Source organism: Sylvia atricapilla, chromosome 1 (assembly GCF_009819655.1).
Source record: "Sylvia atricapilla isolate bSylAtr1 chromosome 1, bSylAtr1.pri, whole genome shotgun sequence".
Lineage (NCBI taxonomy): Eukaryota > Metazoa > Chordata > Aves > Passeriformes > Sylviidae > Sylvia > Sylvia atricapilla.
In genome coordinates, this window is record NC_089140.1 from 36,502,690 (window position 1) to 36,527,325 (window position 24,636).

At 38.3% G+C, this 24,636-nt stretch overlaps 1 protein-coding gene across 4 annotated transcripts in view; it reads right to left on the reverse strand.

Annotated features, from left to right (window-relative positions):
* SATB1 (SATB homeobox 1) overlaps window positions 1-24,636 on the reverse strand; it is a 92,451-nt gene that overhangs the window by 60,422 nt on the left and 7,393 nt on the right. For 2 of the 4 annotated variants that reach the window (XM_066319680.1, XM_066319657.1), the window contains exons 1-5: window positions 12,926-13,794; window positions 9,838-10,073; window positions 5,884-6,060; window positions 4,963-5,089; window positions 4,116-4,239 (exon numbers count right to left, since the gene is read on the reverse strand). In XM_066319680.1, coding sequence (XP_066175777.1) covers window positions 4,116-4,239; window positions 4,963-5,089; window positions 5,884-6,060; window positions 9,838-10,048 — 639 coding nt within the window. In that variant the 5' untranslated portion in view covers window positions 10,049-10,073; window positions 12,926-13,794. Of the gene's footprint in view, window positions 1-4,115; window positions 4,240-4,962; window positions 5,090-5,883; window positions 6,061-9,837; window positions 10,074-12,763; window positions 12,834-12,925; window positions 13,795-24,636 lie in introns of those variants that run through there. The other 2 variants (XM_066319663.1, XM_066319672.1) reach the window with 2 other exon arrangements.

Consider the following 24,636-nt stretch of genomic DNA (forward strand, 5'->3'; position numbering starts at 1 on the left):
ACTAGATATAAACAGTCTCAAAGAATGAGCAAAATGGAGGGAAAAAACTCCAAACAAATACCTTCACATTTCAGGACACTATAGGGTAAAAAAAAAAGGATACTTTGCTTCAGAAGTGCTTTAGAAGTGCATTGATAGTGCCTGTTAGTGAACACTAAGAACAATCATTTAGAATATTTTTTTTGTAGAAAAAGATCAGGCAAGATAATATCAGCAGAAAAGTCAATGTCATTTGATCACTGCCATATTCTTAAAGCAGTGACAAGATACCAATTAATCTCTACATGCTCTTCATTTGTTAGGTGACTTGTCATCATCTTTTCATGGAAAAGGTTACAGGAACTCAAGATATGGAATACATGTTCAAAAGCACATGGTGAGTTTATTCCAGAATTAGCAAAAGGATTTCCTGTCCTTTTCTTAGACCAATACCCCATGTATCTTTTCTTCTTCACAAAAGTTGACTGAACTACATAAATATATATATATATATATCATACTTACATATATACAAATACACAGAGAAACACACAGTAATTCAACAGGAGCAAAAGAGGAAAAAGCTACCTTATTGATATAAGAATAAATACAGCCTGTAATATTTCAGTTATTAACTGTGGAAGTAACCAGAAACTTCTGCACTAAAAATCACAACAGAGCAAAACTGTGAAACTGAAGTATGAAAATGCTAAGACTAAGGCGAGACATCGAAGGACTAACATTAAATAAGTAAATGCAACAGAGCTGCCTGCCTGCCTGATCACTTTAGAGCAGCTCCCAGAAGACTGAAGTAGAGTAAAGCTTCTGTGCAAAGGTTTGGAAATAAGAATTGATGGTAGAACAATTTCTTTACAACCCTTTGGAGACTGAAGAGCCAAAACAGGAGGGAAATGAGATCTAGGCCACTCGCGAGATAGACCAATTTAATGGAATGCACAAGATGGCCCAAAATTGAGTCCTAGATTAAATTCCAAGTTACCTTCCCCATCAAAAGAGGTCTGGAGAGAAAACAGAAATTAAGCAAGCTGTGCGTATCAAAAGCAAAAAGTCTTTCAGTCGGTATCCGCACATGCTGCCAGTCTCTAGCAATAAAATCTGCAAACCTGATGTAAAGCATGAAAATATGCACTTTAGTGCATAATTCAGAACAGGTTTGGGTTTTCCGTGCAAAAATTTGAAGTGTCCTTTTACCTTGACTGCTTGATACCAAAAATTTGAGGCTAAATGTCTGAATGGCTGTTTGCAATTCCACAGCAATTCAGAGGCGTGCATTCGCTCTGGTCCGTCCTAAGCACTCCAAGTCAGGTTGACAGGGACTCCCCATAACGCGGGCTCATATACTGAGCAATAAAACTGACCTTCAGGGGTGGCCACACAGTCACAGAGTGAGAATTACAGCAGCTTCAAAGAGGACCATGTATTCAACTCTCCTAATGAGAGCAAGAGTCACAGTGGTATTTTTATCAAGAAAGGTGTGAAGAGTTCGTACCTTGATACGAATAATTCAGGACTCCGTAATTGAAACAGACTTGTTCTCAAAGTTTTGTTCACATATTTTCAAGTTATTAGGTATATCTGCACTATAAAATAGTTGCCTTGCTTGTTTTCAGGTTTTTTTTACAGAATGCCAGTATTCTGAACAAATATGAGCAATTTTTTAATATACAAAATGCAAGATTGCTTCAGAAAATACAGTAAACTAAGTGAAAATGGGGCTTCAGAGATGCCACGTATTGAGCACAGCGGCTTAGTTTAAAGCAAGTCCTTCCATACCTACACAAAACAGAGTATTGCTAATGACAGTGACAGAAAACGATAACTACTCTCGCTTCCACTTTGAGTCATTTTTCTGTGGTTAATAAATTATATCCATAACAGTGTTAATAAGTTATGGTACAGTGTCACTGCATTAGTTTGCATTTATGATGAAGCACTTCACATGGCATTACCTATACCCATGGAAGAACATACCAGGAGAGAGCCCTTCTCTGCTCTCAGAAGAATCTCCTACGCTGGCACTTTGATGGATCCCCTGAGGAAACACTGTCTCCTGACCTCTGCCTTGCTCTTTTCACCTTTGCTGCAGGACCATGCCATGGCAGGGCAATTCAAAAACTTTAATATCTTTAGTAAAACAGTGGCACTCTTAAATCAGGACCTTTTCCATAGGAATGATGTACAAGGAGTTAGAGGTAAGGCAAATGTAGGAAGTATTCAGATCAATTTACTCATGTGAAAAGAACACTGTCAGATCAATTCATCTTCCCTCAAGCTCGTAGAGGGTAAAAGGAAGACTTAGACTGACTGATGGGTTCTAGATCAACTACTGTAAAAGCTTGTTTTTCCAAAAGTTAAGAATAAATAAATCTACTTTAAGCTTAATACGATTTGGTTTTTAAAGAAAAAAGAAAAGCAGAAGCTGTTTAAATTCTTGCAACCCAACTGTGGCAGCACTAGTGAAGACAGAGATGGCATAAGTAATAAGCACACTTTTAACAACAGAAGGAAGCTCATGGCTTTAAGTATATTTTTTTACAAATAAAGGAATACAAACCAGTAAACAAACAGTCCCAAATCAGAGCTCTGTAGTGTGGAGTTTTAGTCGTCTCAAGCATTAACTTGAAGCGCTGCTATTAAGCAAGATGGTTTTTGGGCCATTAAAGTTATTACATAAAAATTCAGTATAGTTTGAAAGAAATTTTTTAGAAGAACAGAATTGTTGAATTGTCTCTAGTACCATGATACTTTCTATAGTAAAGTATTCCTTTTAAAAGCTTTTTTCTGCTTTATATACACATATATACAGAAACTCCTTTGTGAAACACAATGTCCAAATAGAAATGAGATATTCCATCTCAGTAGAAATCATTTGCTTTCCGTCAGTATCAAGTAAAAAGTAGCACTATTAGATTAAAATGGAGAAAAATCCCGAGTTATCTGCAGCCTCCATAAGCCAGCAGCGCAAAAGCTCACATCCTTTTACAGTAGGTACATACAAGATAACTTTGTAGACATATTACTGGAATGGTTTGCAACCAGTGAAGATAATTTTGATTATTTCCACTTCAAAACTTCCTATATTGGAGCCACATCACTGAAAACAATCTAACCGTAGGGGAAAAAAAGTGATGGGAAACAAGTCTGCTAATCTCTTCACAAAAATTAGACAGAGGGGGAGAGTAGTCTCCTGTAGATTAACTGAAGTCTTTCAGAGACAAAGACTCCAGTATTCTAAGCAAGAGAAATAAAATCCCCATAAAAATACCTTCACTTCTTTAATTTCTCTTTTTACCTCCCAGCCACAACTAGCATCATTTATTTGTATACAGAATTTGTCTCCACTGCACCACAATGAAATACATTTTAAAATTTAAAAGGTAAAAAAAAAAATACTGTGTTCCCACCACAGCAGCATTGGACACCATACTGCACAGAAAAATGAGTTTTGCTTTTGCAGTAATTTGACAAGAGAAGAACAAAAAGAATGGCAAAAATAGAACAATACGACTAAGGCTTGAGGAACGCATTGGTTCAATATTTAGCGATGCATAAATCGCGGTTTCATTTTTGCTTAGGTATATTTTGATTAGCACTAATAAATGACTGATTTTCCTTTGGTTCTTTGCAACAACAACATATCACCCAAAGAGCTTTATTCTTTATTCCCTTCTCATATAGCATGCCAAAGACTGTCTCAGTTTATGAATTAGCATTTAAAACTACTGTAGGTTATCTAACAAGCATTCAGATTCAATAGTACTTTTGACAGCAGTAAGTAAAGAGCCTTTTAACATCTTGAACACATGTGCTTGAAAAAAGTAGTTGCATCAAAGCAGTTCAAAGACTGCAGACAAAAACCAGTTAAAATCCAGTTTGCTGGGAGATGATTTTAGTGTGGTGTAAACAACCTTTCACAACTCCCCATGGGAAATGCTGTAAGACTATGTTCAAAATGAATCAGGCATATTTATAAAGATCATGAAGTGGTCAAATGCATTTGCATTTTTGGCAGATCTTCTCTACGGGTACTACTTGCTACAGTCTGTAGAAATCTCAAATCTCACATCAGCGTTGCCTATAGTGCTTTATTATTTATTACATGTTATGCTAAGTACCTGCGAAAGGGGACATTCCTTGGCCAATGAACTCTGGTTCATATCCTTCAGTAAGTCCTTCAGAGCATTTCTTACTGTTGTGTGAGACCATTGTTCAGGAGGCAAGTCTTCTAGTTTAGGGCAACTATTTGAAACACAGATTAGAAAAGGGATTATTACAAGATTGCATCCTGCTGCAGAACATTCCTTTAAGACAGACAGATTTCATTTTGCGCATCAAGCAGATGCATCTGGAGATTGCTCTCGGTCTCCTGATTGTTCCGATTAGTTAATTACTTTATACAACACATCTGCTGTATTGATGCATGAATTATACATCAGCTGCATGTGGCGACTATTTTTTCATGTTACTTCTACCTTCCTGCTCTGATGCGCTTGGTAAAACAATTTAAGGTGTAATGCTTTCTCACGACTGATCATGAAAAGCATTAATATATTAACCATTTTTTCTTTTTTGTTGCCGTGAAATTTAAGAACCTAGACAGCAACAATAAGTGTGAGCAAGTCATTCTTTTACAAAATGCACACAGATGGTACTGTTCATGATATGCAAAAATATTTTTCTCTTAAGTAAACTTTATGTAAAATGCCTTCTTGTAATGCATCATTTAATTGACTAAAATGCAATATAGTTTTAATGAGATATCCAAAGAAAATCTATGTATCAGAGCTATAAAAGTTTTCTGCAATAGCATACTGTAAGTTAAAGAAGAATTAGAGTAACTAAAAAGGAATTTAGGCAAGCCTTTGTACTTTGAGCACAAAGCAGAGTGGGAATTAAGTACAAGTAATATTAACAGTTAAGAGCAGACAATAGTTCACGTCCCAGAACTGGTATATGACTTACCTGTGTAACTGGATTTTCAGTGTGACCACATGATACACGTCTTGCAGCATGTCTGCTACTGTAGCATCAGGGGCATCTGTCACATAGGAGAGTGGAACTGGATTCCACTTTCCAACCTGGATAAGCCCTGCAGGATTGTAATTTTCAGAGAGGAGGGGGAGTGGGCAAGAAGGGTAGAAAAAATTGAAAGAAAGTGATTTACCTAATTCCTAGGGGCAAAAGAAATACCTGATTTTAACAAGATCACCACATTTGTTTCTAACCTCTTAAATCTGGCAAAACAAAAGAACATCCCCCACCTCCAAAAACCCCCACCCACACACCACCAAGGATAGGCCTTATCTATATTATGAAATTATACAAATGTATTACAGTAGAGATTTTTTAAATATGTATAGACGTATATTTTCCTAAGTTCCCACGAATTCAATAGGACATGATATAATAGTTAGCATTCCTCTTAAAAAATTAGAAAGGATTTTGCAATGCAAGAATTGAGTCCAAAAAAAATTACTTTGCAGTCTATAAAACCATCAGGAACAAAATAAAAGAAACAGAGCTGGATATTCAGTCATAAATGCAAGTTGACTCTCAACAGTCCATCTGCTCAAATATGCTTTACACTTCCTTGTGGATCCTCAGTGGAGCAGATTATTAAGGTCAATAAGCATACTAATGATTCAGTTGAAGTCTTTTTTCTTCTTAAAAAAAAAAAAGGAAAAAAAAATTTACCTCCACATTCCCCACGAGCACAATGTGCACTAACTAAATAAAAACACAAGGAAAAAAAAATACAGATACAGAATCTGCAAGAAGTTTAAGTAGTAAAACCTGCATTACATTCCTGAAAGAAATCCTGCCCCTCCCCCAAGACCCCACAAACAAACACAATTCATTGTACAATTTCATAATCTTATTTACCTTTTGCTTGGGCAGCAGAGCTGTGAGAATATCCAAGAGATAGCAATGCCATTTCAATCAGCTGGTTGAAAAGCATATCCTTCCTCACCAAAACAAATTCTGCATGCTCCTCCTTAGAATCGTACTCAATGGCATTTTCATAATGTTCCACTACACAGAAAACTGGAAGCATACTTCCTATTAAAAAAATTAAATTTAACATATTAAACTCAAGTTATAGTAGAGTAGGTGGGTCTATACAGAGTTATATAAATAAAACCTGTACGAACAGGCAAAGGAGCCATCAAGAATCATCACAAATATTTGATCAACATATTCCCCGAGTCCTTTCCCCTCATCCTCCCCAAAAAAGAGAAAGTTCTACAAAACATACATCTCCCTGAAAGGCAGAAATGCAAATTTATCTCCCTTGATCAGATAGAGATTTAAAGAATTACCTTCTATAGAAATAACAAGGTTGACTGAAGAGAAGTTGATTCTCTCTGTCCTGCCTGATTTGTTGTGAGTAGCAGGCAGCATGAGAACCTAAATACATACTGCAGATGTCTTCACTGTAAGCCATTTTAGTACCAACCACATAATTTTGTTTGTTAGCATGAAAACTTTCTTAGTCCTGCCAAAAATATTTAATTGCTTTGAACATCAACAACAAATCACCTTGTGTGTTATATATTCACTCTGAAAAGAGTACACAAGGAAACAAGGCAAAAGTTATCACTAATTCGTACTTCATTCACTGAGTGCACTTGAGCACTACTTTCACTTGCATCTTTAAGGAACAAATCATGATTTCAATGCCGCTTTAAGAAGTGTACCTGCAGTTCAGGCTTATTTTTGTTGTTCTTGCTGTTGTTGTTGACTCCTGCACTTTATATCTCACAACACTATTTTGGTATGCCTGAAAGTTTAATTACTAATTTCCAGTTTTGTAGCATCATATGGCAAACTCCTCCTCTATACACTACACAGAATATAAGAAAATAATCTTTTTTATTTTCTTTTGCCTTTTTTTTTTTTTTAATATTTAATTTTATTTTTTTCCTCACTTTTGATGACAGAGAGAGAAGTAACAAACGACCCCAGCTGTTTTAGGGATAAAGTCTCTCCCAGCAATCAGATTCCTGGACTTTATGAAAATTCCTCCCAGCCTCCCAGATGGACATGGATGACACAATAACCAGTTGTTTTAAGCTCCAATCCTGTTGTGCTGTCTCCAGCAGCACAGGTTAGGATCTCTTAATGACAGAAAGCAGAAGGGTTAAAAGGAGATGTACAGAACTGTCTTATGGCAGCCTGCCAGAGGGGTATCATCTTTAGCATAAATGATGACAAGGGTTATTTTAACAGGGCACCCAGGAACTCCAATTAGTCCTACAATGTTAATGCCTCTATAACCACTGCCCTCTAGACTTACAGAAACCTCCTAACCTGCTAAGGTGCACCAGACATGCTATAGTCTAAAAGGAAGCTTTATTCTTGACAATAGAGTAAGACCACATCTGCTGATGTGTGCTCTAACGTATAGTAAGAAATCATGATAAAAAAGATACCTCTTAAGCATGTATATTTAAACTTTATCTGTTCCCTAGAGAGCCAATCTCTGGCAAACAAACCCCTTCAGGCTTGCAAGGAAAAGCTCACAAACTCACTTCAGTTTGCCCAATAGGCTCAGCATGAAAGACAGAAAGACAAGAGCAAAAGCTTGCCAATATTTATGTAGTGCAGGAAGGAGCTTGCTTGTTTTTTTTTTTGTTGTTTTTTTTTTGGTTTTTTTTTTTTTTTTTTTTTTGCTATCTGAGTGAGACTGGCCAGAAAGGGAGAGAAGACCAAAGCAAACGCATTACATGCAAAGAGGTATTTATTTCACTGGTTTTAAATAAGCTGTGGAAACACACAATTCATCTGCAAAAAAGTGGTGGTTTGTTTTTTGCGTTTTTTCTCGCTTCCAGGCTCTCACAACGGACGTTTCACCTACTACCATCTGACTCAGAGCAAGGGCTCAAAATCCTTAAGTAGTTTCACCAGTAATTCCTGAAGATAAAGTGTAAGCAAAGCATCATTCTAACAAACAGTGCAGATACATCCAAAATCAGCTAAAGCATATTTGTTTTTCCCCTTATCAGCTCCTACAAATTTAGCTATGATCAGACACACAACACACAGGTACTTGCTGCTGATCAGCACCCTTTTTTACCAGGTACATGGTTTCCGCAGTAGCAGCATTTTGGGAAATGCGGTACTTTAAGCAACACAGGAGAGCCTCATGGCCAAATTTTGAGGCAGAGCATAGATTAACAGAGGTGGATCCCAGTAGTGCGACACAGGTATCATCTGACTACAAATCGAGCCACTAAATCTTTTAGCAAACTGTCACTAGTGTCCTTCTGTTAATGTGAAAAATGTTATACAGGAGAGCACAATCTCAGCTGGCTGATCACTCCTGCTAGAACTTGGCAAGACCTCCAAGTGCAGCAACTTCATAACCTTCTAGTATTAAAGGGGAGAGCACTGGTCAGTGCTCCCTGCTAAAAATACAGCATGATTTAAACCTGAAGGCAGTGTTAGAGCTTTTGCTGAAGGTTTACGAGTCTGTGTAAACAGCACGTCTGCCATAAGGAGCAGTGAAGTCTGTAGAATCCTTGTCTAAAACTGTCCTGGCATTAAAGTTTGCTGTGCAAATATCACATAATACCAGAGACAGCTGAAATCTCCTATTTAGGAATTTATGGAACTTATATGTTTGCAGGCGTCAGAAAGTCCTTTTTATACAGCCCCACTACTTCACTGTACAATGTTAATGCACTCTGCTTGAAAAGCCGTAATAAATTATATTTTTAATGCTCTTACCCTGGCTTTCTTAAGATGCATACATTCTTGGCAAACAATCAATAAATAGGGTAATCATGAGCAGAGGCCAAAGAATTTGCTGAAGTGCTGGTTTTCCATTTTTAATAGATAAAGATCTAACAATACGGACTGCTGTGTCTGTTCATTTCAGGATCAATATATTCTTTGTTTTCGCCAAACCGAGGAAAAAATAAATGATTGTACGATAAATGTTATGCATCAGACACAATGAAATTCCTCTGCCTTCTAACTTTGTGCGTTTAATAGTCTTGGTTGCATTTTTGCACTTTGCTTAGCAAATACAAGAAAAATCTGGATTATAAACCTAACTGATTATACTGGAAAAGCAGAGGCTGCATATTTTGTTTCAAATTAGCAAGCCTGCAGGACATGGTCAAAAAGACTTACAAATTTTGGTAAGTAAAATTTGTATATTATTGTCCATTAAAAGTATTTTCAATGCAAACAAAAAGCCCTCCATATACAAACATCAATGATTCTAAATGTGCCTTTTCCTTGTGTAAATGTCTAATTACAGCAAACCAGCCACTGAAAAATATGACACCCAAGTTGTTCATTGTTCAATAATGAATTGTACTTAAGAAAATAAACTGCGAAGATTGACATCATAAATGACTTTTCCAATGTGATACCTAAAGATTTACACTCTCTCCTTTAAACCAACTTGCAACTGCTATGGAAATACTGCTGCCCTTCCAATCTTAGGACCATAATTAGGAGGAAAGGCGAGAATTTGTTTTGGGGGTTCAGTATTTACTCTTACATATTTTTGCGTTTCTTAGCCCAGCGCTTACGCAAAGAATTAATGCACCAAATTACTTACATTTCAATGTAAGAATTTGCTTTAATAAGAGCAGCTAGCCTTTACCTTAACAAAAATCAGACTCCACCCTGAATACCAAGATGCTCCACCCAAGAATGAATCTTAGATTTCCCAAATGTGATTTATATCAGAATTGGGAATATATAGTATTTCAGAATGGAGATTTTAATCCTGAAATATAAATTAAGTAGTCCGCAAAAGTATGCTTCCCCCCAAATATTACAAATCATATTTCCCTAATGCAGAATTATCAAAAGTATTACCTTTTCTAATATTAGTTTTCATCAGGTGTCCAGAGTGTTTTAAAGGCACTCCTTGCATTTTAGTTCCTGTACTTCCAAGTCTTCCTCTTCCTAATGGACTCCCATTCTGTTCCAAGCGCGCAATTTTGGCTGGTGGACCCTTCGGATCGCTTACATTGTTAGACATTTCTGAATGTTCTTTCCCCTGAGTTGCCTCGTTCAAATGATCCATACTCAGTCCCGCCTCTAAAGATCACCTGCCATGATTCAAAAAAAAAAAAAAAAAAAATATATATGTTGTACACGTGTGCGCATATGTATACGTACACAGCCTGCACATGTACAGAGACAGATATATATGTATCATAAGCTCATAAAGAAGACTAGATAACTATTTTAACTAGAAATAAATGTCTTTTTTAAAAGAAACAAACTTATTCTTCAAGAATTACCTCATACCCCAGTTTACAGAGAGATTGTATCATAATCTAGTGGAATGTTCTTTTAAAAGCCAACCAGAGTACCTCTTAGAAAGAAAAATATATTAAAAAAAAAAATCTTTGGAGATATTCTACTGAAACTGAGGGAGTCAAAAACTCATATAAGTGATGATGATTGTCAAGGTGTGTGCTCCAATAAAGCTTTTGTTACAAATCTCACAGAAAGGTTTGTTATTAATCGCAGATGTTTTTATTGTGCAGAGAGAGAAAGATTCTAATGAAAAATTTCTTGATCTATTTAATTATAAAATGGATGAACAACAATAGAGATACTGTTAAAACTTTAGTTGAAGGAGCAACAGATTTATTAGAGATGTAGACTATTGACCATTTACAATTCCTCTCCCCCTTAAAAATAAAAGTTAGAAAAGAATTTGGCATTTAACTTCAGAAAGCAGTGGCGGGAGATGGTTGCTTTTGAGTTTCTTTCCAATATTATACAGAGTTATCAACTTTTGCAAGGTTCAAAATATGCAATTTTTCAGATATTAAGCTTCAGGTGTTAAACAGAGTAGTTTATTCAATTAAGATAAATAACTGAATAGTTTCTCACCAAATATAAAGCTGGGGAAAAATCCTCCACAATTTCTACAGTATTTTTGATGCCCTTAATTATAAAAAACCCCAAAACCTGGGTGATGCTGACACAGCTATTTGAAACCAAAAAACCAGAATTTCAATAGCAAATTAAGAAAGGGTATATATTAGCATGCTTGTACTTCCCTTTTTATAAACTTTTGAAACCTCTGTCCTTGAATAACAATTACAGTTAAATCACTAAAAATCTCCCAAGCCTACAACATAACGAAGTAAGTTTTAAGGATTTTTGCCACTCATCAGAACCTGTTTTGCCAACTATATTAAAAAATATTGCTGAGAGCAAAGGCATCTTTCTCATTATGATTTCACTAATCAATACTGTTGCAATTGTTAGGTATTTTACCTACCTTTCCCTGACAGGGAAAGGTGTAACTACACAGACAATTACGTTATATATATAAATATTTTAATCACTAAGGACAGGTCAACAAATGTTAATCTTTGAACTAGTATTTACATTAGCAAGTACAAATACTAATACTGGGGAAGTCATATTTAGAAAGACTGGTGTGAATCGGATAATTGCTACTTTCTTTCAGTTGCCTAGTAATTCAATACATTTTCTGCACATTTCATAGCAAAGTTATTAGAGCCTAAATATCTTGGAATCTTTATATATATACACTTCTATGTCACTAGTATACATGCCAATGATAATTTCGCAGACTATTTTTTTCTTGTTTGAACATCACCCTATTTTTCCCGATATGGTGAAGAAAGAGGCAATGTATTAATTCCAACCTTTACAAGCAACCTCAAGAATGCAACCAGATAGATGAAGTTCAGACAATCTTTTTTTTTTTCCGTATGCTGTTAGGTGACAGGCTAAGGATCACCATTCATCTTTATCCCATCTGTTTTAGGTCATGCATATTATTAACAGAAAACATCCCTATTTTAGCCACTTTTCAAAAATAATTTTTTTAACTGTGCCAAGTGTAACCTAAGCAAAGAATTACAGACTCAAACTGTTACCATCCTCCGATGTTTCTAACAGTTCTAACAAACTATAGGGCTGCTATTCTGAGACTGGTCTATCTCAAGAAAAAGAGGATTCACAAAAAAAAAAAAAAAAAAAAAAAAAAAGGGGGTGTGTAGGGGAGAAGAGAAAAAGAAAACACACACAAAAAAGCTTCGAACTAGAAATTCCTCATCATTTTTGGCAACTTCAGAAGTACTCTAAGGCACTAAGGTTCTTTGCTACAAAAAGTATCTAGTCATCATGAGTCAGAATCGCACTACATCATGTACAGTGAATAAAAGTGATAGATTGCCACTTAGTTAATACACTGACTGCAACCAAAACACCAAATGGGTCATTTTCGCTTGGCCTGAGAATACCCACCCATCGGCATCCTTTCACCGCTTAGTCATCTTGTAAAAAGCTTTATGTCACAAAGCAAAATTACATGCACATAAAACACCTAATTTACTCATTTAAACTCCATGCCCAAGGCTAAAGTTCACTGAAACCTCAGTTTGGAATAGTGATGAGCAACAACCAGCATGGCCTGCCCAGGGAGAGGGTGGCAGGAAAGACCTATCATCTCCGCCGGTTCCAGGCCAGGAGTTTCCCCGGGTTTCGCATTTAGGCATCTTTCACAACTACAAGTTTTCATCACAGATCAGTGAGAGAAGAGCACAATTTCAAGGCACAGTTTCCCGGAGCCGGCGTACACGTACAGGCACACCGCGCAATTTCTGAATGAGAGTCGGTGCCGTATCTCCTTTTGTCGCGATGTAACGCTGCCGGTATTATATTATTTCTTTCTCTCCTCCTGAATCAGCCCCCTCCCCATGCCTTTCCCCTCCTCTTCCCTCCCTCCCCCATAAAAACCCATAATCACATTTGAGAGAGGCTCCGCACTTATCCGTTCCATATGGCTCTCACAATCCAGGCCAAGCTTTCCCTGTGACCTTTTAAAGAGACAAAGAAGCAAAGTACTTATCTAGAAACAGAAACACTGCAGTTTTCTGAGTGAAATTTGCAAAACCGACCCGAAACTCACCACTTCAAAACTTGACAGCATATAAATAACAAAAACAAAGGAGGTTTCCTTTGCAGCCCGAGCTCTTGAAGAGGAAGAAGTTCAAGACTGATGTTTTTAGGTCCCCCCCTTTCTGAAGGGGGGCGGGGGGGGGGGGGGGCAGCAGACCTGAGGACTACTTCCCCTAATATTCTTTTTTTTTTTCTTTTTTTTTTTTTTTTCTTGTTGCTATTTTCCTTTAGGCGGGGAGGGGCAAAAACAGATAGCGAGAAACAGAGTAGCCATGAGCAAAAATGGCAATGGACAAAAAAAAAAAAAATACAGATTAAATATCTTTTGAGAAAGCCAGTTTTCGAGGTTTAGCAACGCAAGGCAGAGCTGCAGATCAAATTGATCAGACAAGTGTAACGCTCAAAACGAGGAATTAATATAATAATAATTTTTTAAAAGTAGCAGGTTTAAATTAAGGTGGAGGGTGATTTAAGTCTAGCTATCCTTTCAAAAATAAAACCAATGCATGAAGGATCAAGTGAGAAAGGGGTTATTAAAAAAAAAACCCTAAAAGCAAAGAAAAAAAAAAAAAGGCAGCTTTTCTATCCAGTGTGAAGAGCAGAAAGTCTACTTCTAGGTTGTCACTTACACTATTATTCTCCAATAGGCACCCAGAGGAGCAGCACACACAGAAGGAGCCCGCTCCCCTCCCCCTCCGCAAAAATATACACCGTAACAGCCCCCAAACTTTCTGCGGAAACCTCAGCCCCAGAGATCGCTACTGGAGATAAGAAGAAAAAAAAAAAAAAGTGGAGAGAAAATTGCAGGAAAAGGCACTAAAATGCCACTTTTAATCTCGCCTTTGCGGTCCGGGGAGAGGAAAAAAAAAAAAAAGAAAAAAAAAGAGAAAAAAAAAAGAAGCAGAGAGGACCTGTCTCCTCTCATTTACCGGGGGCTGTTGTGCGAGTGAGGGGGGGAGAAAGCGAGCGAGAGGAGGGGAAAAAGAAAAAGAACAGAGGGGAGGAAGGAAACACACAACAAGGCACACCACCACTACAAAAAAGTGACGAGGTTTCACTCCCTCCGAGTCCAACACGGGGAGAAATTATAATTTAAAAAAACCCCGATCCTAGTAGAAGAAAAAAAAAAAAAAAAAAAAAAAAAAAAGATAAAAAGGGAAAAAAAAAAGAAAATCAACAACAAAAACCTGGTTCTGCTTCTGCAAAGAAAAAAAAATCTGGGAACTCCGAGAAGAGTTACACGCACGAAGGGGTAAAAAATATAAAATAGAAAGGTTGCAAAAAGCCAACAACAACAAAAACCAAGCCAGCAAAAAAAAACCCCAGTACCAATTGAAAAAGAATAATAATGGTAGGCTTTGTATTTTGTCTTTTTTTCTTTTTTTTTTTTTCTTTTTTTTTTTTTTAAATTCTCGTTTCCCCTGGCTGGCTGGGTATGGTTGTTATTTAGGCCGGTTTGGTGGTTGTTGCTGGATGTTACATGGATATGTGTGTGTGTCCCCGGACGGAGCTGCCTCGCTCTGCTCTGCTCTCCCCCCCCTCCTCTCTCTCCCTCTCTGTTTCTGTCCCCATTAAATTATTAGTTGACTCATCACTACTCCTCCTCCTCCTGCTGCTGCCGCCGCCGTCCCCTGCTCACAGCCTCCTCTCCTCCTCTCCGCTACCGCTCGCTGCCGCTGCTGCCGCTGCTTCTTCTTCCTCCTCCTCATTTTAATACAAAATAACACCGAGGCCACCGGCTTGCCTTTTTTTTTTTTTTTTTTTTTTTTTTTTTTTTTTTTTTTTTTTTTTCTCCTTCCCCCTCACAGCCAGAGACGGGAGGAGGACGCAGCCTCCCTGCTGCTGCCCGGAGCCCTTCCCCAGCGGCCCCGGATCATCCGACGCGTCCTGGGAGAGAGAAAGTGGCAGAGGAGGAGGAGGAGGAGGAGGAGGTGGTGAAGGAGAGAGGCGTGGGGGAGGGGAGGCCGGGAAAGGGGGAGGGGGGTCGGCAGAAGTGCGGTGGCAGAGGGGGACCGCAGCGAGGAGCGGGGAGGGGGCGCCGGGCCGCGCCGGGCCGGGCCGGGGGGGGCGGCCGCCGGCGGCGGTAGGTGAGCGGGGGGGCCGCGGGAAGAGGGCGTGCGGCTTCCGGGCGCGCACGAATTTGCAGCTCGCTGGGTGCGGGTGAGGCGGCCCTGCCTGCGCCGCGCACAATGCCCGCTCCGCGCCGCCCCGCTCCGCGCCACGGCGCGCCCCCCTGGCAGATGGGGCCTGCGGCGGAGGGGGGGCGAAGGGTACGGGGGCACAGGAGCGGCACCAGCAGCAGGAGGAGAAGGAGGAGGAAGAGGGGCGGGAGTGAAGGCTGAACAATATCCTGCCGGCGCTGCCGGGCGCGCCGCGCTGGCGCAGCCCCCGCCCCTCCGCGCGGAGCCTGCGCGGGCCGCGCCGGGCAGGTGCACGGCGGCGGCGGCGGCCCCGCAGGTGGGGGCGCGCCGCGGGGGCCGCGCCGGGGAGCCGGCGGCCGACGTGTGGGAAAGAAGTTTCTGCTTCCCTCCCCTTGCCGTCGATACCGACTGGGGTGAAAGAAAAGCACCGGCCACGGTTCAGAAAGGCGGCCGAGGCTGGGTGAAACCGGCCCCGTTCCGCGGAGGGCATCGTCCACCGCCAGCCAGAGCAGGCTGCAACACACCGTGGGTGAGAGCGATACATCGCTCCGGGCTCGGACGGCCAGACGCCACATGCCCACGCCACAAAACTGCCCCTGTGTCGAGTCCGCAGCGCGGGACCGAAATCCACCCCTGAAAGGTGAAAGCTAAAAGGTGGTAAAGTATTGACAAAATAAGTAACTGCGAGACAGACGTGGCTTTTTCCCATCATGCCCTTGGAAGAAAGTAACCCAACTAGCCAAACTTGAAAGCAACAAGTTTGTACAAGCTGCGAGATAAGAGAAATTTAAACTTCTTTATTGATAAAATGCACGGTGTTTGAGTAGACTATGTCTAAAGGGAAAGTTGCGTCATCGACCAAAGAAAACATGAATTACTGCATAGACAGGTATATAACCAAAATGTTTAGGGCAGTAACTTTAAAACAACCGACAACAAAACAACAACAAAAACAATACAAACATGAGGCAGCAGCAAAAGTAGGTGAGTGAGAAGGCTAATGCTAGTCCTGTAATACACAAAATAGCATGGCCTCTGAACACAGAAAGGGCAAATCACAAAATCTATAAAGAGAAAATTGTGCACTAGGCATATATGAGTTATTATTAAAGAAGAGGAATACAGCCAGACAAGGTAAAGAATCACATTGATGTTTACTAAAATAAGCACAAACAGCATATAGGGCATGCAGGAAAAAGAAAATGGTAATAGGGCGAAATGCATTAAATATTTATCATATTCTGCAGTGCATAAAATAGATTATAATCTCAGAAGCAAAGAAAGGCAAGGCTGGAAAATGAATACACTGTTACATAATGCTATTATTCAAAGCAGAGCAAGTGGAGGTGGCATATGTATGAAACATGAAAAGTTGTACCTGTGTTGTGTGTCTTGAAAAGGGTTACTAAGATCATTACTGAGACTGCTGAAAAGGAAAAATAAAAACCAAAACGCAAAACCAAAGAAACATGTTTCACAAAGAAAAACAAGGGAAAATGGCGACGACATCTTCCATAACATATGTTCAAGGGGTAACTGGCTAGTGGGTTGCTTGTTTAGAAACCAATCTTTTTCCAACAGGACAGAGTATCAATCAGTCCCTCTTAAAAAAAAAAAAAATAATCCCTCAATACATTTGAATACTTGGAGGAAAACTGTGTCGACTAACTGTGTTGACTAGTTGAATTCAAACTTTGTGGGCACAATGGAAAATACCAATGTATTACTTTTTCAACCTTTTTGGAAAAGCCTGATAATGTAAGCTTAAACTTCAGCAGTAAGCAAGACTGGCCACTAAAGAAAATCAAAAAGGATGTGAGAGTTTCACACAGTATGCTGCCTGCAGCATGATGGAAGAAAAGGACATGGAAGATAATTTAAAAGATGCAGAGCTGATTAGAATAGAGCAAATATTATATGGAACAAGATTTGGGACTAAAATACCACCTTACAGAAATGATCACCAGATATGACAGTAACAAAAAAAAATAAAAACAAAAGATTCAAATCTCCTAAAATAATTTTTGCTTTGGTGTTCACAAAGCATTCTGTTCATGGTAAAAAAATAAACCAAAACAAAATGTTTGGATTAAAACAAAGCGATTAATCTAAAAAGCAGAGATGGTGAATTAAAGGAGCAGGGAGATAACAATCTGATAATACAGGAGCACAGAAGGCCTAATAATGATATTATTACGCACACTAACCAAACTCTGACAAACAAATATTCTGTTAATTATATAATCATGCATATGCTTCCTATGCTTGAGATAAATGATTATGGAAAAGAACTCTCTTCTTGAAATTACATATATGCACTAAACCTTATAAACTCCCTACCACATGGATTAATCTAATTCCCATACAGCACTTATGCCTGGTAAAGTATTTACTACAGACTTGGAAAGCTGAGCATGGAACCCTTGCTTTGACTAGAAAGCACGAATTACTGAAGGCTGCTATGTCTTGACAGATAGACAACAATCAGATATCTCTTATCAATACCGAACTACTTGGAAATAATTCAAGATACAGATATCTGATTTTCATTTGACCTATTCCAATTTGCACTTCACTGTGTCAACTTTGATATTAAAATGTTCAGCTAGAATAAAGATATTTATAATAAAAACATATATAAAGAGCAGAAGATGAATAGATATTGTCATGGATACATATGCAGGCAATCATTTAAACATGCGGCAACAGTAACATCACATTTTTCATAGCTTCTAGTCAACATACAGCAGGCAAATATATGCTTAATAAAGGTGATTAATCCTTAATAAAGTTGTTGCACTGTTTTTATTATATATAAATGCATCTTGCCCTAGCTTATGTTGAAATAAGACAAATATTTAAAAAGTTTGGCTGCATATTTTCCACCCCATGGTGAATTAACTCTCGAGCAGCAGTCTCAGTAGCTGCAAAGCAAAACAAATTCTCCAGTGTGGCATGCTGCCTCAGTGCCTCCTAAGGTCTCTATTCCAGTAATTTCTTGTTCAAAATAAATTAGGAAATATGGGCCCAAATCTTGAAGCTTGGCTCTTGTGCAATGCAAACAGAAATGACCTGGCAGCAGAGCAAACCCAGCATGGCTGTGTATTCTCTTTTATCAGATTTCTTTGGGGAGATCAGGCTGATTGGCTTTTACACATATGTACTTCTGACAATGCTGCAGCCCTTTGGGCAACCCGTAAGCTCATCCTGTGCTGGAGGTGATGCAGAGCTGTGCAGCTGCATTAGGACTGCTGGGAAATTCTCTTCAGTGGGGAGTTGAATGTCATTTCCCTCACTGCGAGGTGCGATGGGTGCACATCTGTGGGTAATGGCTGCTGCTGGACAGCAAGGCAATGGCAGTACCATTCCATGGCTTTCTGAAGATAAACATCTGTGGCCGGAAGGTGGGTGACGCCCCGAGGGCTTGTGCCTGCTTGCCACGTGGGTTAGACAGAAGTGTGGGTGAAGGGGAAGGATGCACCCCCAGTCCTTTCCCACGTCTACCTGTGCAAACCTCAGCATGTCACTGCTATGGTGCCAACACAGTCCCACAGCCCTACAAGTTTTGCGCCTTGGACTGAAGTTGTTTTTCAGTCTCCTCAGACTGACTGCCTCTTTGCTTTGCCCTGAACAATAGTTGCCTGACACTGCTCAAATGCTTCAACCAACCTGACTGCAGCAATCTCAATTTACATACGACCCAAGAATCCAATGCACACCAATGTGAATCACAGCATTCTGAGACATCCCCCACGCTGAACTCAAAAGTTACACACCAACCTAGATTTTTTTGACTGCAACCTGCCCCAGCCTGGATAGGATGCCTGTCAAAAAGCAAAAGTGCTATGAAATGAAATTCATAGCACTGAAAGGCATCGCACACAAGCTGTCGTCCCCTCTCACATTTTGCATGAGCAATTTCTGCTCGTTTGTGTTCTCTCACACACCATGTCCTGAAACAGTTACGTAAAATGAATATTTAACTTACGATAGTCAGCTGTATTGAACTGCACTTAATTGGTTATTAAGTAAAGTAAATTATCCTTACCATATTCGTCAGAGGTGAAAAACCTACATATATGGCTACATGTAGTGCATTCATTAGTTTACAGACCCCAAGGCCCCTGGGAAGTATCAGATATCTACACAGTGTCCCATGGTGCAGCATTTTTTAGCTGGATGTCTCAGCTAGCTTGCAGATATGTAAAATTATATACAAACAGACATCTCCCTATTGATTGCCTCTGTGACGAGGCTCGTTTACTCCTGCAAATATTATCTGCAATGTACTTCAATCACGGAATCTTTTTTTTTAAATGGAGTTGAATAAGAATATGCAAAATGTGATTTTGGATAAAATAAGTTACTTTTAGTCAAACTACTGCACCATTTTGTGCAAGTCATTTCATAGCTCTATGTCTATTTTGACAAAGATGCTTGTGAAGAACTGAAGTAAATACATACTTCTGCAGATGTGGCCCCAACAGTTATTTCAGTTTACCCCTTGATGAGTCATGGAGAGGCAAAATACTGTAAGAAAATTATGGAGTAAAATCCAACAAATCTGTTTGGCATGATATAGGGAAGTGTGAATTAGAGTGCTCATGAGAATAGTGAGTCTTTCACCCCGGTTGCCATGAGAATTTTTAGCTGCTTAAAATTGTAATAGAGAAGTGCCCACTTTCCCATAAAAGATCACAGCAATCAATATTAATGATTAATCACATAAATCTTACTGCGTAGTTGCACAATCTCTTGCCTGCTACGTTGACAAACTTGAGTTCACTTTTTGCTATCTATAGTAGGACATCAACTCCCACAAACACTACCTGTATGTTATTTAATATGAGCCAGTATGTTTTATGACCGTGGACTTCAGAACCACTTCAAATAAAAAGCTTCAACTTTAAAAAAAGCATTTTGAAGACCATATTCTCTTCTATCCTTTACACTAGACTAGGACCTTGATGAGTCATGCTCGTAATTTCTATGTGGCAACTACAGCCAACTACTTCCACAAAAAAAGAGCAAATAAAAAAAATGTAGTACAGCTTTATATAATAATATTTTATGCAATTAGGCAGCCGGAAGAAAGAAGGAAAGTTGGCATCTTAGGATCAGCCAAGTTTCCCATGTCATAAATATATGTTCAGCAGGTCATTAATTTCACATCTTTCTCTCCAGAGGTATAATTTTTAGGTCTTTCATGTGAAGATGCTTAATGTGGGACACTGAGAGATGAAAAAAGAGTGGTTCCTGTTAAAGCCCTTGTCATCACAGTACTAGATAACTCCTAGGCATGAGATGAGCATATAATTGTTACGTAAAAGGGTCAGTTGATAAGTGGTTATTTTAGGGATGTGTCTGAATAGAAGCTCTATTAATTTAACAGTATGTAAATCATGAGCCCTGGACATAGAAAGCCATAGTTCCTGTTATTTTTACTTGTTAAAAGGAAAGTTACACCAACTTATCTCCAAAGTGTTTTTCAATGTTGTTTGCAATTTTTTGACTGGTTCTGTGTTCTTTTCCACTTTGTGACTAATTTTCCCTCACTTCCAACCACTGTGCTTCTATCCCATAGTTCATGTGCTTTTACAAATACAGAAATTTGATCCAACAATTCTGGGTAAGGATGAGTTTCACACAGCCCAAGTAAAGCTGTGCATTACGGTAGTAAACATCTGAACCATTGCACTTAGCGCTACAGAGGATTATTCAAGTGTTATTATCTAGCGCTTAGATGTTCCTGATGTTGAGCTCAAACCGCAGTGAATTCTTACATAAGACTTCTTCATCAACAGGAGAATCATCTCTGTCATAGACCTGATAGTACAAATAAAAATCTACTGACACAAATTGAAAATATGGAAGAGTTTTAAATTGAAGCAAATGGTTAGAACTGATTGATGAATTGAACTATGTCAAACTTTCATTATGAAACACAAAACCACATGAAATGTCCTGTTTCCAGTTTCATTATTAGCTCAGAACTCTGCACAGGTTCTGCTACACTTTTTCTAAGGTTCAAAACCTTTTAAGCAAAACTGTGCATCTAATTATGGCCCAACTTGACAGGAGTCAATATTCATTGTACATAAAATACATGCAAAATATGTGGGTTTTGGTGTAAAACAAATTGAAAGTTGGTGGTTTTGGCCAAATTAGCATTTTCTTCTAGGGCTCTTTCCAAACTCAGACTCAGATGATTCCACTGTAACAAAGATGAAATGAATGAGTTTTTCAGTTCTTTTCAGGAGCAATTAGCTGTTAATAGTGACAGCTCTTTTAAGGAAAAAGATACCTGTCAATATTACCACGTGCTAACTAAAAAAGTTAACCTAGAAAAGGTTTAGGCGTTGCAGTATCACTAAGATAAATGTAATTTATACATGTGTCAGAATATGCTTAGTTAAATACAAACAACATGAAGCAAACCCAAATAACTTCAAAATGTTACCCCGTTCACCCAATAATGTTAAAAATACTTGTTCTGATTTCAGAAAAAAGAAATAAAAGAGAGAAATTAAAAAAACATTGTATTCAAGTATTTGATGTATTTATTTGCTTAAAGCAACTATGTTTCTAGATTTCCTGCTAAGTGACTACAAGGGAAACAAACTGAGATGGAGAGCAGTAGTTGGAAATTCACTAGAATATAGTGAATTTAATTCAAAATTAGGTTAATATTTATGATAGTAATTTATACTCATGAAAGCACTTGAAGGAAGCCTTAACAGGTATGTAAAAGTTAGTTCTTGCACTAAATACAAAAATTTGAGGGGAAAGATCTCTTCTTTGTAATTTGCTTCTGGCAGGTTGCACTATAAACTTCTTCCTGCATTAGATTTTTCCTTCAGAAATGTTGGTAAAATGCTCATGAGAAGTTTTGGAATAATCTGCTCATGAAAGATGCAGTGCATTCTCTCAACTCATTTTTCCTTTATAGGTATATAGATGGAAAACCTCTCTGCACCACATCTGCAAGTGTGCCCCTTCCAAAGGGGGGGGGGAGGTGAAGAAATTATTTGTAGTCATACAAATGAAGATTATTGTAGTCATAGAAAAATAATGGCCAAATCAACTTACGCCTGTATTTTTCAAACACGGGACACCTTGAAATACAAGAATCACTGAATACGCTGCCATGAATGAAGTACACAGAAACCCACCTTAGAAAACATCAAAGCCCGTGCTTAAAACTCTTTTAGATACTTTTGTATAAAAAGAAAAAGAAAATGAAAATATATTTAGATCTTCATTTACTTTATACCAAGTGATCATTGCTGTGGGTATATCACAAAGAGCTATTGTCTTTTTTGCTTGATTTAGTTCTGTAAAAATCTTTCCATGACCAAAAGAAGTATTGTGCACATACTGAACTTTTTAATAAAAAGCAGTAAAGCAAGCTACTTCATCGTCAAATGACTGAAAGAAATTTAATTAATGCCTTTGCAGGGAACGCCTGTAACAAGTATCACAATCACAAGAATGTGCATATATGCATATATGAATGCATATGCCCGGCCGCAGTCTACCCTCTTGCTTTAATGTCATAACACTGTAGTCCATGAGCAGCTGAAGGCAAAAATGAACTCCTATAATTTAAAATATCGTGCTGACACAATTTTAAGGTCAAATTACATTGTGTAGTTTATTAGAAGATTAAATGCTTGCTTCATCACGGGGCACTTCAGCCCTAGAAAAGGCCAGCAGTATAGAAATGCTCACAGACAAACAAATTAAAAATAGTAAGTTATAAACAGGGGAAAATAAGTTTATGCCACACCAACAAAACCAAAAAGAAACAAAAAACCCCAAACCCAAAAAGCAAAAAACACAAAGATGCATGAAAAGCAGTATGCTATGTTAGATGTTTATCTATACATAAGAGACAGGTGTCACAAAAACAAAACAAAAAAATCACGAAGCTAAAGAGAAACTTTAACTCACCAGTTTCCATCTGTTATATCTGAATTCATGCATAATTGATTATCCATGACTGGTAAGTTCTTTTTTTTCACTAGCCTAACACAGTTTTCTAAACATTATGTGTTAAATCACCACCAAAGTAAAGGGTGTTTGAGAAACCGTAAGGGCAGAATAAAAATTTTTTAATGAAAAATAACATGTCAGTTAATAATAGAGCTGACCTATGTTTAAGAGAGAAATTTTAATCATGTGCATATTAAATATTAATAACCTATTCTGTTATTGTTATAATAAGGTTAAGTAAGCTTCTCCATGCTTAAGGAAAGAGAAAAAGGAGGAATATGTAACAGTGAAAAAAAGCGTTGAGAAGCAGAGACATAAGGAAAATGTGTCAACAATAAACAAGAGGAAATGAGAAAGAAGGAAAAGATGAAGGTGGAAACTAATCTCTATGTGTCATTATGACTGCCAGAGTACTGGCAAAGCAGCAGCATCCTTTTATTTCAATTTTAATCATTTCTGAATTTTAATACCCTGCTCCTTTTGTAATTCTCCTGGCATTCCCTATATGCATCCATCCCAGCCAAAACACCAGTGTAAATTAAATGGCACGCAACCACACCACTGATGTAGTTCTCCCAGTAGAACCAATTGAGTGACCAAAAAGCAGAGAAGGTATGACTACTTTGTATCCCCATAGACTACTGGCCAATTAAGTGACTTAATGTTCTTCAATTCCTTTAATTTTGAAAAGAAGGGCAGTGGTTAGGTAACCCAGCAATATAGAGCCATTAAAAAAAAATAAAGCAAGCCAGTAGTAATACAATAATCAGTGACCATCAGGGCCTGGAAAAATGAGTTTGCTCTCACTGGCACTAAGGAGCATCACATGATTATTTAATTACAGCTCTAATTTTTGTCTCGTGGATGGCAACATATCAACAATTAATAGGGCAAATAGAGGAGACTGCATTTTTAAAGAGACAGAACCTATATGAAATAGTGCTTGGTAATGCAATTTATCAGACAGTATAATGCTTCTTACGGCATATCTGTCATCCTGCCAAACATACAAAGAAATTCTACTGGTTCAATTCTCTTGCATAGTATCCATAAAATTCTTCTGGAATGCTTAGAAAACAATAACTACACCTATGAGTATCCTAATCGTCATTTTAAGTGGCAGTGCAGAGGTGTAGGGCTTGCAGCCCAAAGTAGTGGAATCACAAGTTTCAAATGCAAATATGCTATAAAATTGTCTTGAAAAGATTATAACGAAATTCATCAGGAATGGCAAAGATTATGATGGTATTCAGTGAGTGAAGAAAAGTGAAGAAAAAAAGAAAAAGAGAGTCAATAAAACACAGTCAATGGGACAGAGATTGATTTTGACCGACTGACTTTACTGTGAGACTTTCTTACAAAGCATACTGCAACTAGGGGCCCAAACCCTGTATCATACCGTTCCTGCACAGGACTGCGAGATAAGAAATGAGGAACAAGACCTAAAAGAAGATGTATGATACATATTATTGACTGAAAAGCTCTGCTTTAAAACAGTTGGATGTGGTTTCCCTTGTGGCTCATCCTGCAATGATGGCAGTGCGGAACCTAGGAACTGTGAGTTCACTATGTCGAGAAGCACTTT